At 45.2% G+C, this 19,968-nt stretch overlaps 1 protein-coding gene across 4 annotated transcripts in view; it reads right to left on the bottom strand.

The window, feature by feature from the left end:
* NRP2 (neuropilin 2) overlaps positions 1 to 19,968 on the bottom strand; it is a 112,267-nt gene that overhangs the window by 20,324 nt on the left and 71,975 nt on the right. For 2 of the 4 annotated variants that reach the window (XM_019726888.2, XM_019726890.2), the window contains exons 13-15: positions 11,102 to 11,364; positions 9,466 to 9,562; positions 8,280 to 8,300 (exon numbers count right to left, since the gene is read on the bottom strand). In XM_019726888.2, the coding sequence (XP_019582447.2) occupies positions 8,280 to 8,300; positions 9,466 to 9,562; positions 11,102 to 11,364 (381 nt within the window). Of the gene's footprint in view, positions 1 to 8,264; positions 8,301 to 9,465; positions 9,563 to 11,101; positions 11,365 to 19,968 lie in introns of all 4 variants that reach the window. The other 2 variants (XM_019726887.2, XM_019726889.2) reach the window with 1 other exon arrangement.

Genomic DNA, 19,968 nt, shown 5'->3' with positions numbered 1-19,968 from the left:
CTGCTCAAGATGCAGACAGACAGGGCTTATTTACATTTTTAAACCTCCTCCATGAGACTCGGAGCTCCTCAAGCAGAAGAACTGGCTCTCATCTTGGTTTCTACCTCAGGGTATGCACAAAGAAGGCACTCAATAAATGCTATGATTAAAAGACTGAACCGAGGCAGAGACTTTTATTTCTGAGTCAGTGTTCACCCATTCCTCTACCCCGAACACCAGGACTTCTCTCTTTGATTGTGGAGGAGCTGAGGGTTGGGTTAGACCTTCTGATGTCTTCTCAGAAGTGGCAGAAGAAATGAGAGCATTTTTCTTGGAAAATCTTTCAGAGCTTGCCCACCTTTCCAGATCTCCATCATTGGTTCCTTTAGTTTTAGGGATCCCTCCCATTAAGGTGCAGGGGTCATTGATGCCTCTTGGGCCATCAGAAGTGCCACAGTACGGGAGGAACTTTGATAAGGATGTGTCACACAGCATACACGCTGACAGCGACGTGCACAACCCCTGGGGTAGAAAGGCTCCCAGAATCCCAGGATCCCTACCATTCCCCTGTTTACACTGTCATCTTCATGACCATCTACTCTATTTTTCTTTAATTTCATTACTATAGCTGGGAAAGCATCGGACGCTCTCTCTCTCTCTCCCCCCATATTAAAATTATGCATAGAAACAGTGAGTGGGAAAGCAAGGTGCTGAAAACAGCTCCTTGAAATGGCCAGCTTTCGAGTCACAGTAAACTGGTGTCAACTCATTATTCAGGGCACCAAGAGTATCTGCTGCCTGGCAACCGTCCTGCTGTTGGATTTTCACATGGACTCAGAAAAATGCACGAGAAGCAACAAAGTGTATAGGGACGGCCCAAAGTTCCTCAGTGCCACCCCCAACAAATGGTGTTCTCAGATTTGCCTCTGATTTCGATTTGGTTCCACAGTGAGGGCCATCCCCTAATGAGGCTGCAGCTCACCACTGAGAGGAAAGGAAGGCGATAAATCCATAGGGATTAACTCCCCATCTGAAGCACCTGACCAGACCACAAAGGCAGGAGTGCAAAGTTTAGTCAAGCAGAAAACAGGCACAACTGCCCACATTCTCTCCATCACCACCTAGTCTCAGCTCAAAGGTGTGCTTTCCTTCAGCCAAAAGGCAGGTTTTCAACATTAAATATACCCTCTAGGGCTCAACATGCTGGGGCTGGGGAAGGATGCGGCCTTCCCAAAGTGTTTCTTATAGAGACAAAGTTGGGGCACAGTTGGGAAGTCTGAGGGGACTCACTGGGGAAAGTAAACCACGGTATGTGGATCACCTATTCTGAATCAGAAAGACCCTTGGTCTTGGGGTTCTGCTACATTTAAAATACAAACTCCACTTTAGGTATAAGACCCTCTTCCCCTTTCCTAGCAATGTTCCCCTCCCCTGAAATTATCAACATGTAGAAAATTTTAGTGACAAAAGCCAACTTGGGGGACATTATATTGGCTCCTTAAACATTGTCCTTGGGCATTTATTTGGAGATACGAAAAAAACATATTATATGAGTTTGTGCTTTTAAAGTTAAGGGAGTAAGAAAAGAGAAGATACACCTAACAACCTTTTCCCTCATCACCCACAGGCAATTTTGGGATGACCTGTGGTTGGAGGCCAGAGTTTCTCAGAACGTTCCCCAGCTAAAGAGACTCAACTCCCACAGGCAGGTGGATCCCTGGTCTGGAACCTGGCTCTGTGGCAGCCGTCAAGGGCTATATGCTAATGAGGCTGTGGTTTGCCAAGAAAAGGAAGTTAAAGAATCAACAAGGGTTAAATCACCACCTAAAAAGCACCTTCTCAGACAATAGCAGCAATCCAATGGATATCAGATGGATGGATGGATGGATGGATGGATGGATGGATGGAGGAATGCATTCTGGAACAACATTCAGGTTCTCTGGAAAATGGTAATGACTCACTGGGACTTCACATAACTGCTATTCTTGGAAAGTGCTAGAGATTCTGCTAGTTCATGCTGTGCTTCTAAATAAAATTGCAAAAATGTGGCCTCTTAGGGAAAATGCTGCCGGCACCAGGTACCGGGTTGGTGAGGGGCTGTACTTTTGCCTCACTCACACCCTCAGTCATATGGGGTGGCTGGACCATTGCTTTACAATAAAGGAGGCTGAGGTAGCTCCCCAACAGGGGAGGAAGAGCACTTCAACCTAGAAAGTGCGACTTCAACCTTGCCTAGCGTTGGTGACCTGAGTGTTCCCTTTGATTGCTCCGACTTCTACCACTTATGTATTTTTTCTTTGTTTCCCAATTGGAAAATCAACTCCGGAATTATTTTTCATTATTTTTTACCCCCAACTCTCCAATTCTCCACAGAGTTTTCTCCTTGTGTGAGATAATGAGAAACAGATATTTGAAGAGTCAATAACTACAAGTGTATTTGCAAGGCTGAACAGGCTTTCATCTGCAAAGGTTCTGAGCCCTCTGGAGAAGGGGCAACATGAACGCAAAGAATCTGAATTCTGAGAAACAAGAAATGTGAAGAAGCTCTGCAATGGGAGGATAATAAGGAGAAAAATCACACAGTAGGTAATGTTCCTTCCATGCCTACTGTGCCAATAGGGTTACTGAATTAATATGCAATTGGGAAAAGTGGCCAGTACGACGGCTACAATGAGTGGGCATTTCCTGAGCGGTGAGCGTTGGGCTATGGGCTCCATGTGAATTATCTTGTTTATTTCTCATGACTCTGAGATGGGAGACCTGAGAACTTGACAGGATAGGTGATTGACCCCTGGTTTTACCTGGAGGAAAATTGAGGAGGAGGGCAGAGCAACACATGATGAAACCCTATCGATGGCCCAGAGCCCTCAGAAGTTCACACCTGCTGATAAGGGGCAGGGTCAGAACTGGAAGCACATCCTGTGCTCGAACCCAGGGCTCCGATAATGACGGCCTGTAGGTCAAATCTGGCCCACTGCCTGTTTTGTCCGTTTTAGAACACCGCCTCCCTCATTCGTTCACATACTGCTTGTGGTTGCCTTTGAGCTACAATGGCAGAGCTGAGAACTTGTGACTCAGAGTCTCATAAAGCCCAACATATTTACTATCTGGCCTTTCACAGAAAAAGTGTGCAGACCCCCATTCTTGAGCAGGAAGTGGCCTTCGCCCTTTCTGCTGCCTACTTCTGCTGGAACCTGTCTGAGGATTGTCTCAGTCAAGTTGGGTTCTCACTGAATCACTGAAAAGAGAAAGCATCTGCTACAATTAAGTTTATGACATGTCCTCTGGGCCTGGAGGGGTCACCCAGGTTTCCTAAAGAAATGTTTTAAAAGTCAACAATGGTGAGTTGTCTCTCTCAGAAGAAAAAGAAAAAAAGGCTCATTGCAAATAAGAACTGTTTTAGGCCCGGCCGGTCTGGGGAGTCCTTTTTGGACAGGTTGAAAATAAAGTGTTGGTGAAGGGGCATTTCAGATAAAAGGTTTATTTAATTTGTGAGATTAAACAAGCCCCCCAAAAAAGGTTGGCTCCTCTGGAGAAGTTTACAGAAGATAGTAGAAGAATGTGGTCTGTTTGGACAAAGAATGTAAAAGTACAAAATACCCTGAGAAATGACTCTTTTCATTTGCCTTCCAAGCAGTGTATGGAGGGTCATCAGGAGGTTTCCATTAGAGTAGCAGAAAACAGGCTGATTCCCCCATCTAGCTAAAATGCCTCTTTGTTATTATTCTTATTATTTATACAGAACATGGACCTATGTAAAAGGAACCTTGTCTTTCGGTGTTCTACTGTTGCTAAAGTATTTCAAATCCAGGGAATTCCCTGCTTGATGGGTGAATGTAGACACACAGCGGCAAGATTTGTGTGACTAGGTCAAGTGTCGAAAACAGTTTTTGTTTCCTTCTCTCTTTTTAAAAAATCTGAATTATGCCCTGTACCGCCCTTGTTTGAATAGGTTTTATTTATTATGTTGACTAAATAAATAAACAAACAAGATGCCTCTAAATTCAGACCTGTGGTTGGTTGGCTAAAGTCTCGGACACATCTCATCTCGTTAGTGGCACTGAGGTTACTTTCTTTAAACTAAGGCTTGTCCTTTCTGTTCTTAGAGAGAAGAAAAGTCGGTGAGAATGACGTTTTTCTTCCCTTAGAGAAACTGACGTTGGCAGCTGTTTAGATGAATAGTAAACTGGGAGGGAGGGGATGCGCCAGGTCTCCGTGATAGGGGTGGCAGTGTGCGCAAGCAAGCCTCACAAAGAATGCCTCAGTGTCCCCTTAGGCGAGCAATGGCAGCCAAGCAGTTACCCGCTTTACACACATCTGATCTCCAGGCTTCCTTGCTCAGCAACACCTAGTCTTCATCTGGCAGCTGGAGACGGAAGGGGGAGGGGGAGCAAGTAGGAGTCACACAGCACAGCTGCCTATCTGGAACCCTGGCCGGATTTAGGAATACTTCTCTGCCTTTCATCAGAGGATTACGTGCATAAACACCATTTAACCCTCACTGCGTCTCAGAAGTGCTTCTAGTTCAGAGAGCAGCGGGAGAAAAGGAGCCAAGAAGAGCAAGAATTTGAGGCCAACTCCAGGTCCTGTGCCCTGGGACGGGGGCCTTTATGTTAGTGGGCAAAGGTTCTGGGAGGCAGCCAACAAGGAATGAGGGTGGGTATGCAGAGGGAGAGATGGGGGTGGGACATAGCAGAGATGGGCCAGTTGGCACCAAGTAAACAGAACTTCAAACCTGATGCACAGTCAAACCCCTGCCAGCTCTGTCACGGCCCCAAAATGGGTCTCTCTGAAGACTGCTCTCCTCTATGCCCACGAGAAATGCCTTTGGTGCTCATTTTCTCCTGGTTTTACCTGGATGAAAATTGAGGAGGACTACAGAAAGTGAAACCCAAGAGATGGGCCCCATGTCCGGAAGAATGGGTCTGAGTCATGAAACCTACATCCTCAGTTGTTAACAGGAGATACTGCTGTTCCTTTTAGCATCCATCACTGCTAGACATAGCAGTTCTGAATTCTTCACTCTTACAACCACCTTCCACAAATGCCCCCATCCCCGGAATTTCCGTGGGTCTCTAACGGGTGGGGTACCAGACACAGTCTCTCTGCTGCTGCTTTGTTCAGAGACTCTAACATGAACAAGAACTCTTGCTTCCACCGTGAGCTGCTAAAAATAACCACCTAGTCAACAACTGCAGAACTCTGATTATGGGCTTTATATATTTTTACTCGCTTCTTTATTATTCTTTTTTCTTTTATTGAAAAAAGAAAGTATCAGTTAAGAGGAAATAATTCATCACCTCAATTATATCACTTTTTTTTTGTCTTTTCCCTTTACACAGTTTTTCACTTGTTAACCCTGAACTTCTAGAAAAAGATACATGACAGTACTATGTTTATAGCCAGTGCTTTAAAAAAAAAAAAGAAAGAAAAGAAAAAATGCACACCAAGGCTACATTGTTTAAAATGTGACTCATAACACCAACAAGAAAAAAAGTCTTTTTAAAAATCACAACACAGCTTCTTCATTCTCTCTTTTCTTTGTCCCTTCTCTACACAGTTCTCTTTTTCTTCATGGCTTGTTTCTCTTCTTACTGACTCACACCCTGATATACAATCAAAGTATACACACTAAGCAGAAAACACAAGGTGGTTGCATAAAAAGAAAATGTCTCATGGCAAGAAATGAGTAAGAGGTGGAAAATGAAAGACACTTCAAAATACAAAAGAGCAAGAATACCTAATAAGCTCAGGTCCAGAGGCCACTGTTATTGCATTTCCTTAAAGATTTACCTGGTTTTGCTTAAAGAATGGGAATGCTTCTGTCTCATGGTTAATTTATAATGGAAAAGAAAAACAACTCGAATTCAAGAAAACATACTAACAATGGAAGTGCCTGTAGTTAATAGTGTTTTGCCATCAACTTTCCATATCCTGCTGCCCAAATCTGATTTCTCTTGGTTTCCCTTTCTGAGTGAAAAGGCAGATTTAATCCTCAGGCCCCCACGGCCCCCACTGAAAGAGGGCTGCCTCTGCCCGGACCAGGAGAGAAACGCATGCCAGTCACTAGGTTACACAGAGCAAATGTTCCTCTTTCCTCTCCCAAATGGAAAGCTTTGCTTGAATCAAAACACAGAGTTGCATGCTGAGGTCAAATGGGCCTCAGCCCAAAAGACTCTCTGGTCCTGGGTTCATCTGGCTACCACGTTGGCATTCCATGTGAAACTTGGCAATGGGATTAAAATTGTCCATTCTCAACTCCGATCCTGCTTTTGACTTGGCCAAGTGTTCCTTGGCCAAGTCTCTGCTCCCCAAGATTTGGTTTCCTCCTTCCAAAGATGCTCATTATCTCCCAAGACATCAGCTGTGGGCCAATCCATGCCACCGGTGCTCTGCCTCTGCTTAATCCCCCAAACCAGCCCATCGGGAACACACCGGAAATTCTTACCTTCAAGTCACTAAGCCCTGTGTTTATTTTGGCTAGATGAGCACTGCGGCTCTGATGATATTTTATTTATATACATTTTACAAGAGAACATGACTGGACTGTGAAGCCTCACGGTAAACACAGCCTCAAGGAGAGCACATGTGCCCTGGTTTGTTTATTCTCTTACAGAAGCAAAGCACTTAGCCACTGTACCTGTCAGTCATGGACCCAGGCATGTGTGCTCACACAGAACACTGTCTGCGACAGTGCCTGGAAGTTTTCAATCAGCCTTTCCTGGGAGCTGTGAGTCTCAACAACCAATAAGAGTCCGGTGAGACACCATAAGCAGGTTCCACTTCTTCCCCAGCATCAACATTACCTTGGGTCCTGAAGGTTAGAACTTGAATTCAACCGTAATCCAAGTCGTTCAGTTGTGACCTCAGCTTTCCTTCCAACGCTTTAGATTTGCATGAACATAAAACTCACACCCAAAGAGCACCAACATAGGCATATGAATACTCTTAATACTTCAAAATGTGCCATGGGGAGTAGGAATGGGGTTCGGGGGGCGGGGGGGCAAGGAAGGGTGAGAAAGGAAGAAAAGATATTTTTTGGAGGTCTGTTATTCACTATTCTGCTGGGCTCTCCCCGCCCCCCCCCCCCCCCATCTATTGTCTTAGAGCTATGGGTGATGAGTGGCAAATTAGGCGAGATGATTTGGAGTCAGAGAGCGCATCTAGGTGACAAACCAGGAATTCATCTCTTTCTAGCCAGGAGCTGGACAGATTAATGAGAGTGAAGATAACAAGTCTAGACTTCAGATATAAAACTGACTTCCCTTATCTCTGAAATGCTGTCACCTATGGGGTTAAGGCCAGCCAGTACACACAGGGCCCAACAACCCTCACAATTGCTTGCATAAAATAGGTTATGAAAAACACGTCCTTAGGTGAGGGTGACTGTCTCTGAGTGTGCTTCTACATCCAGGCCAACTAAAGTGAAGCATTTAGAGTGGCTTCTCCACACTTAGCACGGGAACCTGGGTGGAAACTTCAGCAGTGTCAACTAACTGGATTGCAAAAAGGGCCAAAATGTGAAATGCACTGCATTATAACAGCACAGGCAGAAACATCCCCAAGTTTGGAGTCCCTTCCCCTTCTCAATGGAGGAGGCAAGTACTCCAAATTCTTCTCTCTTTGCTCTGCTCTTTATTTACTTTATTAGGAAGAAAATGTCCTTCTCTGTTTTTCAGTTCTCTATTTAAAGTGCTCTCACTCCAGTCATCCAATGTGCTTTCTTATTCCCTTTATTAGACACCAGCTCCTGAATTCTGCAGCTTTTCCCTCAATAGGATTACCACTCTTTGTGTCTTTTCCCTAACTTTCTTCCCTCACAAAACCTCCTGCCACTGTATCTCACTGAGGGTTAATTGAGACTGCTGCCTTGGTACCCTGGAACTGGAAAGAAACCATCTTCAGGCTAAAATAAATCATTGCCACCTCATTTCCCTTTTAATTTACTACTGATTTTGTTGTTGTTGTTGTTCAGTCTCCCTACAGCCTCTCCTTTCTCACCACTCATGCATTTTCAGCCTCATTGCTCCCCGTTGGACAATGCAAGGCTGAAAGGTTTATCTGTAACCTATTTGTCTCTATTATCGGTTTCTAAACTTTAATTAAACAACAGACAGTGAGGATCTCAATCCCCCTTCCCTGGCATCTACAGGTGTTCTTGGTGCCATCTAGCGGTGGGAAGGTGCGGTGTCTGTTTTTTCTTGTGAGGTTTATTCCCTCCACCAAATTCACGTCATGTAGGGAGGGAAGGAAAAGCATGCAAAAAAAAATTTTTCTTTTTTTACCTTTAAAATTCTCACCTGCAAAAGCTGAGATGGGTTCTGGGGGAAAAAAAAGAAATTTTGAGTTAGATACGGGAAGAAAGAATTGGGCGAATGTAGGGTATGATGAAGATGACTTCCATTAATTTTTTTTATAACACCCGATGGAAAGTGTCCCATGTCCTCCACATGCTCTAGACTGTTGTCTAACACATCACCATCATGGGGGCCGGGTGGGTGGGGAGAGATTCTCAAAGTTGCTTTGGAACAAAAAGTCCTTTATAATGTAATGGGTCCCCAAAGCATTGTAATCAGTCACTTACCACTGATTACTTTCTCAGAGCCTGGATTACTTTTAGATGCCCGGTGCCTGAGAGTTGCCTGAAGGGACTGGGGTGGTCCCAGGTGCTCTGACATCATCAGGCACACACACACGGTACTCAGGTGCCAAGAAAAGCAGTTGGTGAGTTATTACCATCATTTTTCTGACTGAAAGCAGGTCCGTTCCTTCTCAGGATTCCCTCTTGCTTTTGGGAATGTCCCTGGTTCTGAGGGGAGATGGTCAGGGTGCCCTTGGGGTGAGCTGGGTAAAATGTGTGCATCTTGGGTGGGCTGGCACTTCTGTCCAAGGGGACAGTTATGGTGTCCTTCCTATACTGGTCACCTGGTGTGCAACGCTTAATCTTAAAATAACTCTGGGATTTGGGGCATTAAGAGGTATTAACTTCAAAGCAAAATCTAAAATGTTACTTCGCAAGCCATAGTTCATCTTGCAATTCGTTCATGTAAAAGAACTCCTTGGGGAATTATGTTATCACTCTGATATAACATATGTACTATTTTTGCTCACCAGTGAAGGCTTCCATTAAATCCATCAAACCTTTCCTGCATGTAATTCTGACTGGCAGTTACTCTCGCCCTCTAGCATTTTCTTTGCTAAAAGTTGGAGTCTGATGAAGGGGTCTTGACACCCTGAATCTCCATATACTTAATGCATGTCTATTTCTGAATGGGAATAGGGCTGTAAGACTTCCCATCTCACACCCCTTCCTTCCTGAATACAGCCTAAGACACAGCTACACTCACCTCACCTCCTACACAGATGGTCGCTGCCTTACCCACTGGGTGACAACTGTGTTTGAAAATGGTGTGCTTCCTTCTCGTGTATACCCCCGACCTTGGTGTTTCATTTGGAAGAGCCACAAAGAGACAGATATTCACGTACCCATACAGTTCTCCAATGGGACGTCGGTGCTTATCCGAATGTCATCAATGGCAATTTCTCCTGCACGTCCTTTTCCTATAACTCCCTCGAACACAATCTAGAAACCAGAAGAACAAGAGCCATGGTTAACTATGCTTCCTGGTCCAGACAGTGCAAGGATTTCCAATTTTCTGTTAACTGCAGCTTAAAATATATGTGTGTGTGTGTGTTTGTCACCGTTCCTGGTACACATCTGTTGACCACATGGCTACGGTGCTTGAAATCTTAATTTAAAAAGAGTTGGTTCAAATCAAATGCATATTTGAGGGGATTAAAAAATATATATTACAAGATGATGGATATTGTTGTCCAGTAACTCGAATGTATTGATTAAAAGGACCACAATCAGAATGTGTTTAAAGAGGGGTTAAAATTTCCCTATTTTTGAGGTTCCTTTTTCATAAATCTTTCAAATGCCCAATCCAGGTATTTGGAAACTCAGAGGACATGAGCAGGTGGGGGTAAGGTGATAAATAGAGTATTCGGGTTTGGATTGCCTTGGGAGTACTATTGTCTTATGGCTCCATTATGACAACTAAGAGGGATATGATTTGTCCGTTCATCAATAGTTTACCAAGCACCTACTATGTGCCAGGCACAAGGACTGTTACAAAACCTAATAGACAAGGCCCTCTGCTTGTAGAATCTCATTATTTAGCGGGTGAGACAAAAGTGCAAACAGTTACTTACAATACAACACATTCAGGTTTATAAATGGGGACTCTCGTGGAGGTGGGGAGGAACTCAGGGCACCTTACAACCGTGCGTGACTGCAGGCCACATACAGAAGCCCCTCTGCTCTGTGGTCTTCAACCATTCCTCACTCTCACCCTCCCCAGGTTCTCTCTGCAAACTAGCACATGTCCTCTGGCAAGCTCAGCAAGCAGTTGGCTGCCTCACCAGCCATCTGTTGCTGCTTCTCGTCTGGGGAGGAGCAGGTTAATGCTTTGGCTGGTTCTCAGTCACCTCTTCCACAGTGTGTCTGCTCCTACCCAAGTTTCAGCCACAGCTGCGCATACCCATCTGTGCCTCAGTCTCTCGCTCTGTGGGGCAGAGATAATAGAACTTAACTGCTGTAGCTGCTGGGAGAGAAACCACTCATTTAGAGACGCGTCTCTCTGGTCTGCTGGCCACTGAGCGCAAACAGCAACCCTTCCCTTCCCATGTTCACACTTTCAATGGGACAAATCTGGGTGTTCCCCTCTCCCCCCTGGAGTCTGAGTGGCTTCACAGGCCTCTGCCCTGTGTGTGGAGGGTTTGTTTGTATTTATTTCCCTGGCTTCTATGTCCCTTTGTCAGCCTACCTGATAGCAATCTAAAATAAAACGGAGTACAGAAACATTTGCTGGAGAAGATTTCAGCAATATAAAAGGCAATAAGAGGAACAAAGAACCAAGTCTGGGTGTAGAGATAGGCACATTCTGAATAACAAATAAGAGTGTCATTTAGTTGCCATGGCAACGTGAGAAACACAATGAAAACAGCAGCGCTTAACCACCATCCTTAATGATGAATGGGCATAACCCTTTGAAATATTGAAATACAGACCACAAGGACTCCCACGGCTCTCCAAACCCGTCTCCCGTCACCACCCCACCTGATACTCCATGTCGTAGCTGGGCAAGATGATACGCCCGTGTTTCCACTCGCTGCCCTGGTCCTCGCGGATGACCCAGAGGAGCTTGCTCTCCTGGCTGGCTTCGCGCACCACTTGCAGCGCCACCCCGCGGCCGCCGGTGGCTTGGTACTGGAACTCCATGCACACTGGGCTTCGAGGCAGGTGGACAGGTGGGCTGATGAGCCGCGCGTACTGGCCCTCTCTCCGGCCGTCACTCTGCAGCCGCAAGAAATTCCTGTCATCTGCGGAAAACAAATCCAAACAGAGGTTCCTGGTAAACGCTTGGGAAAGGCACTGGTTTGCAGTTGTTGCCCCTCCAGGGGAAAACTGGGACCAGAGTTTGGGTGTCTTGTTTATTCATGCTCTTGTTCTCCAGGCCCTGCATCCCTTTCTGAAGGCTCCATCAGAGCCCTGAGTCAACTGCTGAACCCTCTTGAAGCCCTCTGAGTTTTTACTTCAAGTAGGCCCCTCCTGCCTATTTCTCTGCACCACTTTCTTTGAGCCTCTTTTACATATGGCACCTGGTGGGTTGGCCTTATGTCTTGGCTGGTTGTGTCTGCACTTTTCTTCTCTCCCTAGATTCTAAGAGGCCAGACTCACATCTTATTTATCACGGGCTTACCCAAAGGGCCAATGCAGTCTAATGAACTGGATTATAAAGGGATGAGGTGGCTGCTAGATTGGAGGATGATTCTGGCCAGGTGGTTTATGTTTCAAGCGTTTGTCATTGCAGCTGGGCACTGTCCAAATGGAAGACATTTAAAACCTTCTGTCTCCACCCGTGTTACTAGATGGTGCCTGGGTGACTGTAAATCAGAAGCCCAGTGCCAACTTCAAGCTGAACAGGGGATGGTAGCTGAAAGGGTGATTCAGGGGGCCCCACTCCCTTCTCTGCCCAGCCTGGGGAGGCCTGAACTTGGCCTTTCTCAGACAGCCAGGCAAACATAGCTCCAGTGAAACCAGGCTCTGCATCATCATTAACAAAGGCTATGTGTTTAGTAGAGAATATATACACGTTGGGAAATTCAGGTTTCACCCATCCAAATGTTTGGAGAGTGGGCCTTTTGGCTGATTAGTTTTCCAATACATCAGACACTGTGCGGAAGACCGAGATCCTGTTCCTGTTTGCAGACCGCAGCCTTGCAGACACAGGTGTGGGGGAACCTGCACTTGTAAATCCAACTTGTGCAGGAGTGTTCTGGCTACTTGTACAGACAGTAAAGTGGCATTTCTGGAAGAAAATCTCTCTGCCTCCTTTTGGCCCTGAAACATCTTAAGCTGAACACATCTGTAAGCTGACACGGGCACTTTTGCGCCCCGTCCCCAGCACCTCAGACACGTCAGGCTCACGCTAATCTGAGATATGGGCACAGAGCTTTCCTACTCAGCAGGGTCTGTGATCATCCTGGGCTTGTGAGGGAAAGGTAGGCGAGGACTCCAGCGCCCTGAAACAACTGGTTTGCTGCTCTTCCTCCTTTGACATCATCTTTCTGGTGAGAGCTGAGCCTGCGACTGTCCTCCTGACAGTGGCCCAGAAACAGCTCCTCCCTCCCCTCCTCCCTCCCCTCCTCCCTGGCTCCCCCAAGCTCCTTCCGGTTAGATTCCCTGGGATTATTGCTCTAGAAGCTACCCTTCCCTGCCCTGAACTCAAATTAGACCAGCTTAGGATGCATAGTTGGGATTCCAGTTTGCGTCTCCGTAACCATCCAGAACCACATCTGTCTAATACCCCACCACACGAGACCTTCTTCAAGGCCAAAGTCAATGCAGATAACTAGGCAGCGATCTATAGCTGAGGATTTTAATGATAGTGATCTGCTGAGGGAGGAGACACGGGTGCCACCATCAGACACTCAACGACCTTCTACACCTATACTTCTCCTATCAGCTCTCATTACTACTACCATTAATGATAATAATTAGAAGTCGTATTTGCATAATACTATACATGTTACAAAGCACATTCATATGCATCATTTTACTTAATCCTTGCTATATACTCGTGAGCTAGGTCTTATTCATCTTACCTTGCACAGGAAGAAGAATCTGAGCCTCAGAAAGGTTCAGGGTACTTGTCCAAGGTGGAGACGCTACTAAGTTATAGACTTGGACTTGACATTAGGTGTTCCCACCTTCAGACAGTAGGCTGTTCTCTTCCCTGGCTCAGCTGGGCCTGAGGTACCTGCCCCAAGTCCAGGCAATCAATCACACTCCACTCAAGGAAAGCCGGCTTTCCCACTGGGCCCCACTCCTTTTTCTCCTCTGACCTGTAATTCCTCCCTCCTTGACCAATCCACCTATCTCACCTCTTTTGCTACTTCTTCTAACCATCCTGGCATATTTCAACATTAATTCCTCTCTTCTTTCAGCAACTCAAGCATTTACTGACTGTACCACTGATTGTACTTTGTTTTTAAAAAGACTCGAGGCCATTTTTTATGCATTTCAGCAGGTAACCAGTCACCTAGTGCCTTGTACTATAACTGTTTTGTGTATGTCTTTCTAATCGCCCCAGATAGATGACAAGGTCCTACTATTACACTTTTAAGACTTAATACTGCTTCTTTTCCCAGCCACTATATACGCCACTATTTAAGAAAATTTTGTTCCCATTAATGACCAAATGACAAACACATGGATAAAGAATGACATAAAGCTATATACTGGAAATAAGAGCAGAGGGGGAGTCAGCTAGCCTCTGGTAATGCCTCAGATTCATGAAATCTCTTAACAATTCCCTCCTACCCTCCTGAGCCAGCAGCCTTTTCAAAGGTGAGGTAAACTAATAATGACAACAGGTGACCTGTGGAAGCGCCCATCCACCGAGCCACCAGTGAGAAACCCCCAAATGCTCCCACGCTCCAGTAATTTCCAAGCCCTTACTGTGCCCACCTTATATATAAAGCAAACCAGATTTCAGACTTATTATTCAGACTTCTTCCTTCAGTTTCACAAATAAGACCCAGTTGCTGCCTGAAAATTGCTTGGCAGCAACACTGTCACTTGTATGAATTTATATTCTCCAGTGGCAGGGGAATCATAGCATCATGGTTAGAAGTTAGTAAGTAAAATGTGTGGAGGTGTGAAGAGCTGGGCTGGCTGGATGTTATTTGGGTCTTTTCTATTTAGCCGTCCTGTTGCTAAAACTTCAGGCACAATCAGGCCATAGGTTTCACAGGCTGCCTCTCCTAGGGGCTTGTCTCCTCCTTTCTCCCCTCCTTTCTTCTCCTCGCTCCTCTTACTCTTATAATAAGATGATAATCACTATGCATGATTTAAAGGGCCACTGGAAGACCAGGGAGTTAATGCTGGTGGCGTGCTAGGCACGAGCAGCTGAAGGATCATAATTCAGTGCTGACATCTGAGCTAATCCACTAGTTTGCAGAATCTCAAGACAAGCAGGCCTCTGAATTTCACTTAGTTAAATCATTTGTGCCCCACTTGTCTGTTAAGTGCTATGAGCTCGAGGGAAGAAAGATGATATGTAAATTTAAGGAATTAGCAGTAGACATCAGTCAGAGGGACGCTGAGCTGCAAAACGTCCCTGCCTATCACTGAGCGAGGCCTGATTAGAACCAGGACAACATGAAGGAATGGCTCAGACCAGAAAAAGCCCAGGGAGCAGGGAGTGGAAATGCAAGGGCAAGTGAACTGATGTTAACAGAGCACCTACTATGTGCCAGATATTGCACTGGAGGCTTTGTCTGCCTTTTCTTGTGTAATCTTCCCTGTGAAATAGTATTATTTTCTTCATTTAAAAAAAAGAAAAAAAAAAGATTGAAGTGATGTTTTTGAGACCCTAGCTAGAGAGTGACAGAAGTGGGATATGAGCCTGACCGGACTGAATAAAATTGCCAGAGCATGGCCTCTCATCTGGGCTGGAATCCTGGCCTCATGCTCACTACTCTTTTAAAGCCTCAGGCTTTCCATCTGTAAAATGGGTGTAATAACATTATTATTGCACAGGGTTGTGAGGAGAAAATGGAATGAGCCATGCAAAGTGTGTTGCACAGTAACAGGGACCCAGTAAGAGCTCAATAGAAGCTGTGGTCTTCATTACTACTATCATCGCTATACACACTGCCTCCTGTGTGTGCCTTTTTGTTTTTTTAGAAAATAAGAAGGGTGAGAAGAGCTCCAATAACTTGGAAAGACCAATCTAAGACTCAAAGGATAGTAAGGTTTGGCCTGACGACAGTAAAGATGCTTTCTGGAAGAAGACATGTTTTGGAATGTGTTCTGGAATAAGACGGTTCCGTCATCCTAGTCCCAGAAAACAGCCAGCCCCACGCTGTGCATCATGTACTGCTCGCCACATATCTCTAGTGTCTATCTGTGGTAGATGAAATAAAATAATTCACGATCCTGGAACGAGAACAGGACTTCACGAGATGGTTTAGAGGAGGCCATCCCTGCTGCCCAGAGGAACGATGCTGACAACATCCTCAGAAGAAGCTGTCCACCCTATGCTTTAAATTTCCCAGAGAAGGAGTTTCCATAGGCTACGTTGGCAACGTGTTTTCTAGGTCACAACCCTAACTGTCAGGGACTTGTTAAATTCAGTTTTGAGTTTTCCTGCTGTCATTTAGACACACGTCCTCCTTCTACTCCTGATGGAGCACAGCCAATTTCCGTTCCCTTAGAAACATTGTCACTTGTGAAGAATTAAGACCTTTAGTCTTCGCTGCCTCAGGAAACACAACCCTTGTTCCTTTAAATGTCCACTTTCTAGGGCTTTAGTTATAGTCGTAGGTCTCCACTGACCCTTCTCCCAACTAAGTGCTTCTGTTCTTTTAAGTCATGGCACCCATTTATGTACTGCAAGCACATGTGCTCTAAGTGACGTCTGTTCTTCTGGGACATCCCAATTTATGGCCCATTATTGCCAAACACAGAGGGATTGTTTAGCACACAGTGGCTGTTGATTACTTGACAGAGCAAAGGGTTGGCATGCATGGGTGGGCGACTGTCATGACTTACTTGGACTTCAAGGAAAAGCCCGGTGGACTGTTAGGAGGTTGCTCAAACCCTGACCATTGACTAGCTAAGAACCAGCCCTGCCTGCTGAAGTCTGTCTTCTTATTTTTATAGCTAATGGCAGTGATGCCAGCAATGGATAGCTTCCAACAGAAAGACAATGGGAAGGAAATATGTTCAGTGGCTGAAAGAGAATGAAGAAATAATGTCTCCGAGACATAATCCCTCTCCTCCCAGACCTGACATACTTGGGAGGCATTTTGTGAGGGTCCCTGACTCAAAACATCTGTTGTTGCCCATGATACAGGGAAAACAATCACTTGGGAATGAACAACAGGAGTTCCAAAGGGCACAGAGGAAGTGCAGAGGACAGGGTCATTCAGGCATTTTAACCTGCTGCTGTCTCTAAAAAGGGTCTCCTGATAGTTCACCTGACGATTTACGGCCACATCTGGCTTCAGCTGCGTAAGTGCTTTGTGAACATGTGAGTGTTTGGCCCAACAGCAATGGAACCAACTGTGTCCACACCTTACCAAACCCTGACATAAATCACCAGTCTGATCCTCCTGGCTATCACAAAGCCAAACACACCATCTGTCCAATACACACATCTCCTGGCTAGCATCTTGCCCTCCTACTAGAGCAAACATCTGAAAGAATATTTAGTACTGCAGGAGATATAGTCTCTTTGTATAGGTCATGCTTAAAACATGAGTCAGCCCCTCAGCTGGCCTCCCAAGACCAGTCTGTCTCTGCTAAGGTCCTCGAATTAACAACCAGTTAAGGGAAACATTGACTTTGGATAAACTCAGCAGGATATTCTCAAGGTTTACAATTGAGCCTTTTATGGACAATTTGAGGTTTCAGGCCTGGTCTTTGCAGGAATCTACCTGTAGCTGTGTTTTGGTTTGTCAGTTTTCATGAAGGTTTTGCAATCGAGGCCGCCTTGGGACCACTCTGCCCCTTCATTATCAATCCATACACTGCTGGGAACTCAAGCAATCATGACTTTCAGAAAAAAGGAACAATCACACTCCTCTCTACCACTGTCATTTTTACAAAGTCAGAGAAGTGTTTCTACTTCCCTTAAAGAAGGGCCTCTGTGCTTTCTTTTTCCAGTTAAAATTATTGCTTGAATATTGGTTTTCTTTTAGCCAAGCGCCAAGCTGTTCCTGGTCTTTAATTATCTATCATGGACTAAGCCTGAGAAGTTCCTGTCTCAGTATGTGCAGTGGCTGCAGAGCCCCAGCCAAGCCACAGCAACCTCTTTCTGACGGCAATTCAAGTTCATGCCAATCCAGGCTCTGGATTGTTTGTTGCCATCGGTCCCCTCTACGGGGAAGGTCTTTGGAATTCAGAGAGGTGCTTTTGAATTCATAGCAACCAGTAGCTCTCTGACAAAAATCAAGCCCATGATAAGCAAGTCCACTCATCAATTATTTCCTTTGATTTCTCTGCAACCATCTACCCACCATACCGACCCACACTTCATCTCGTAGGCATGTCGACACCACGGTGAACCCTAGTTCTGGTCCTCCATTCTAATGGAGTTTATTCAATGGCCCGATTGTATCAAAATAGGCCCATGCCTACCCCTTACCTTTGATGGGATGACCACCATTTGCAAAATGCAAATATTTCAGGACACTGTGTTCTTAATTTACTCCCACTTAAGTTTGCCTTTGAACCCAGAGTAAAGGCTCAATCCAACAAACAGATAAATGCTGGGCAGTCAAAGCTCTGTCCTTCCACAATGGCATACTACTCCAAACAGGCTTTGCCTGTTTTCCTTCTATCACTTCCATGATTTAAAATTATTGAAATGACGTAATACTGTAATCATCCTTCATGAGGTCAACAAATGTATACAGGAGCACACATTTATGGAGCCCACACACACGGGAGGATTCTGAAGCTGCCCTGGCGGAGTACCCTGTATCTCTAGTCTTCTTGTCTCATTCTTGACCATACGTAATAACGACAATAACAACAAAGACAATTACTACTATTACTTGTAGTACTTAGTAATCAGTTAGGAGGCTCTTATTGATCGACTGAAGTAGTTCCTACACTAACCAGTGCTATGTTACTTGCTTACTTTACTATGGTTGTGCACTGAGGTAAAATGATACAATGACCAAAACATTAGCCATTGAACACTCCCATCAAGAGGTCGTAGAGAAGGCACATCCCCCTAACTACTTGCTTCTTGCTTTCCACCAAACTGAAGAGCAACAGCATCAGCAAGGGCCTGGTTAGAAGCTCATAGGAGGCGCTCATGCTGAGGCCTGCTGGTGCTGGTGCAGCGCTGAGCAAGACAACGCTCTGTGATGATGGACACGGGCTATACCTACGCTTTCCCATGGAGGGTGGCTACTGAGCTCTTGAAATGCGGCTAGTGTGAGGGAGGAATTGACGTTGATAGTTGGACTTAATTTTAATTAATTAAAATTAATATAGCCACACGTGGCTAGTGGGTACCATTTTAAAACAGTACAAGTCTAGACACAAAGGGCCATCGCAAGGGCTTTTTGTCTTATTCTTTCAAGACTTAAATCGGATTTTCCTCAAAACTCCCACTAGGGGAGACACTTTCTGTGTCCCTGTAGTTACAGAGAAACGGCCAAGAGGCTTCTCAGAGAACATGGGACGGGCTCCTTTGCAACCACCAGGGGTCAGTGAATTGGGAACAGGTTCCCCAGGGGTGGGTAGGAACACACTCCAGGCTTCTGAGCCACAAGCCAAGAGCTAAAAAAAGAAATTCTGAGTGCCTTGAAAGACTATCTTGAAAAACAAAAACAGTGGAATGAAACCAGTGGGTGTCTTGTCAGCCTTAAGCAACCATTACTGCTAGCCAAAAGAACAGAACTAATTGCTTACTTAAAAGGAAAAAGAAAAAAACAAATCGAGAGAAAAACAAAACATGAGAAAAGAACTAAATCAGAAAACATCTAAGGAATGTAAGTTGATCCCACAGACACTTCTAACCAAATAGCCTGTGTATGATATTTCAACATGGCTAGTTCCCTTTTTCTTTCTTCCCTTCTCTTCTATCTCTACTCCTTTTGCACTTGACTGAGACACCTCCTTTCTTAAATGTAATTACTTTTGTTTACCAATCTAATAGGGAAGATAAAACATATGGCACACTTCTCTTGAAGAGTGGAGTGGTCTCCTCTTTGTGAAATGGTGACGTGTGGGTGACACAGCGGCTTTCAGGTTTGACTTGGAAGGTCCAGGGACTCTGATCCCATTAGCATTTGCCCTGCCCCTAACCAAGCACAGCTGTTTCCTTTCTCCCAACTGCTCCCCTCGGGCCCCATTTTTTTCTTTTTTTGAAGAAGAAGAAGAAAGGACCACCCTGAACAGAAAGGGCTTTCTATCCTCTCCTACTTAAAGCCCAGTATCGAGTTTTGTAAGGAGGAATATGGGAAATACAGCAAATCATTTTTTAAATCATCAGAGGGTAGAGGGAAGGGTTCTGAAAACAATATTATGATTTTGTTTTCTGGAAGCCAGTTACAAGTGCCATTTTTCCAAACTTCATGGATTCCTCTGAAAGAAGAAACGAACTATTTTCCTTCTCAGTATCTTAGGGGAGAAACACCATTAGATCTAGCAGTTCCTTATGGCCTTAATTTTCTTTCTGTCCCCATCCAGCCAGTCAAAGGTTGGAATTCTGCCCGCATTGCGAGCTTGCTCTGAAAAGCCCTCCCAAACCGCAGGGCCTAATGAATCAACTGGGAGGAGGAGAAGGTTACAATTCCCAGCCGGTAGCCAGGGTCAGCGGACAAGGCCTTCAGGTGAGGGCGAGGGCTGGACGAGGGGGAGACGGAGGTGAACGGGCAAAGGGACAGAAGTGATGGCCA

Source organism: Rhinolophus sinicus, linkage group LG01, assembly GCF_036562045.2.
Source record: "Rhinolophus sinicus isolate RSC01 linkage group LG01, ASM3656204v1, whole genome shotgun sequence".
NCBI classification, from domain to species: Eukaryota; Metazoa; Chordata; class Mammalia; order Chiroptera; family Rhinolophidae; genus Rhinolophus; species Rhinolophus sinicus.
This window is presented reverse-complemented; position numbering and strand designations above follow the sequence as displayed.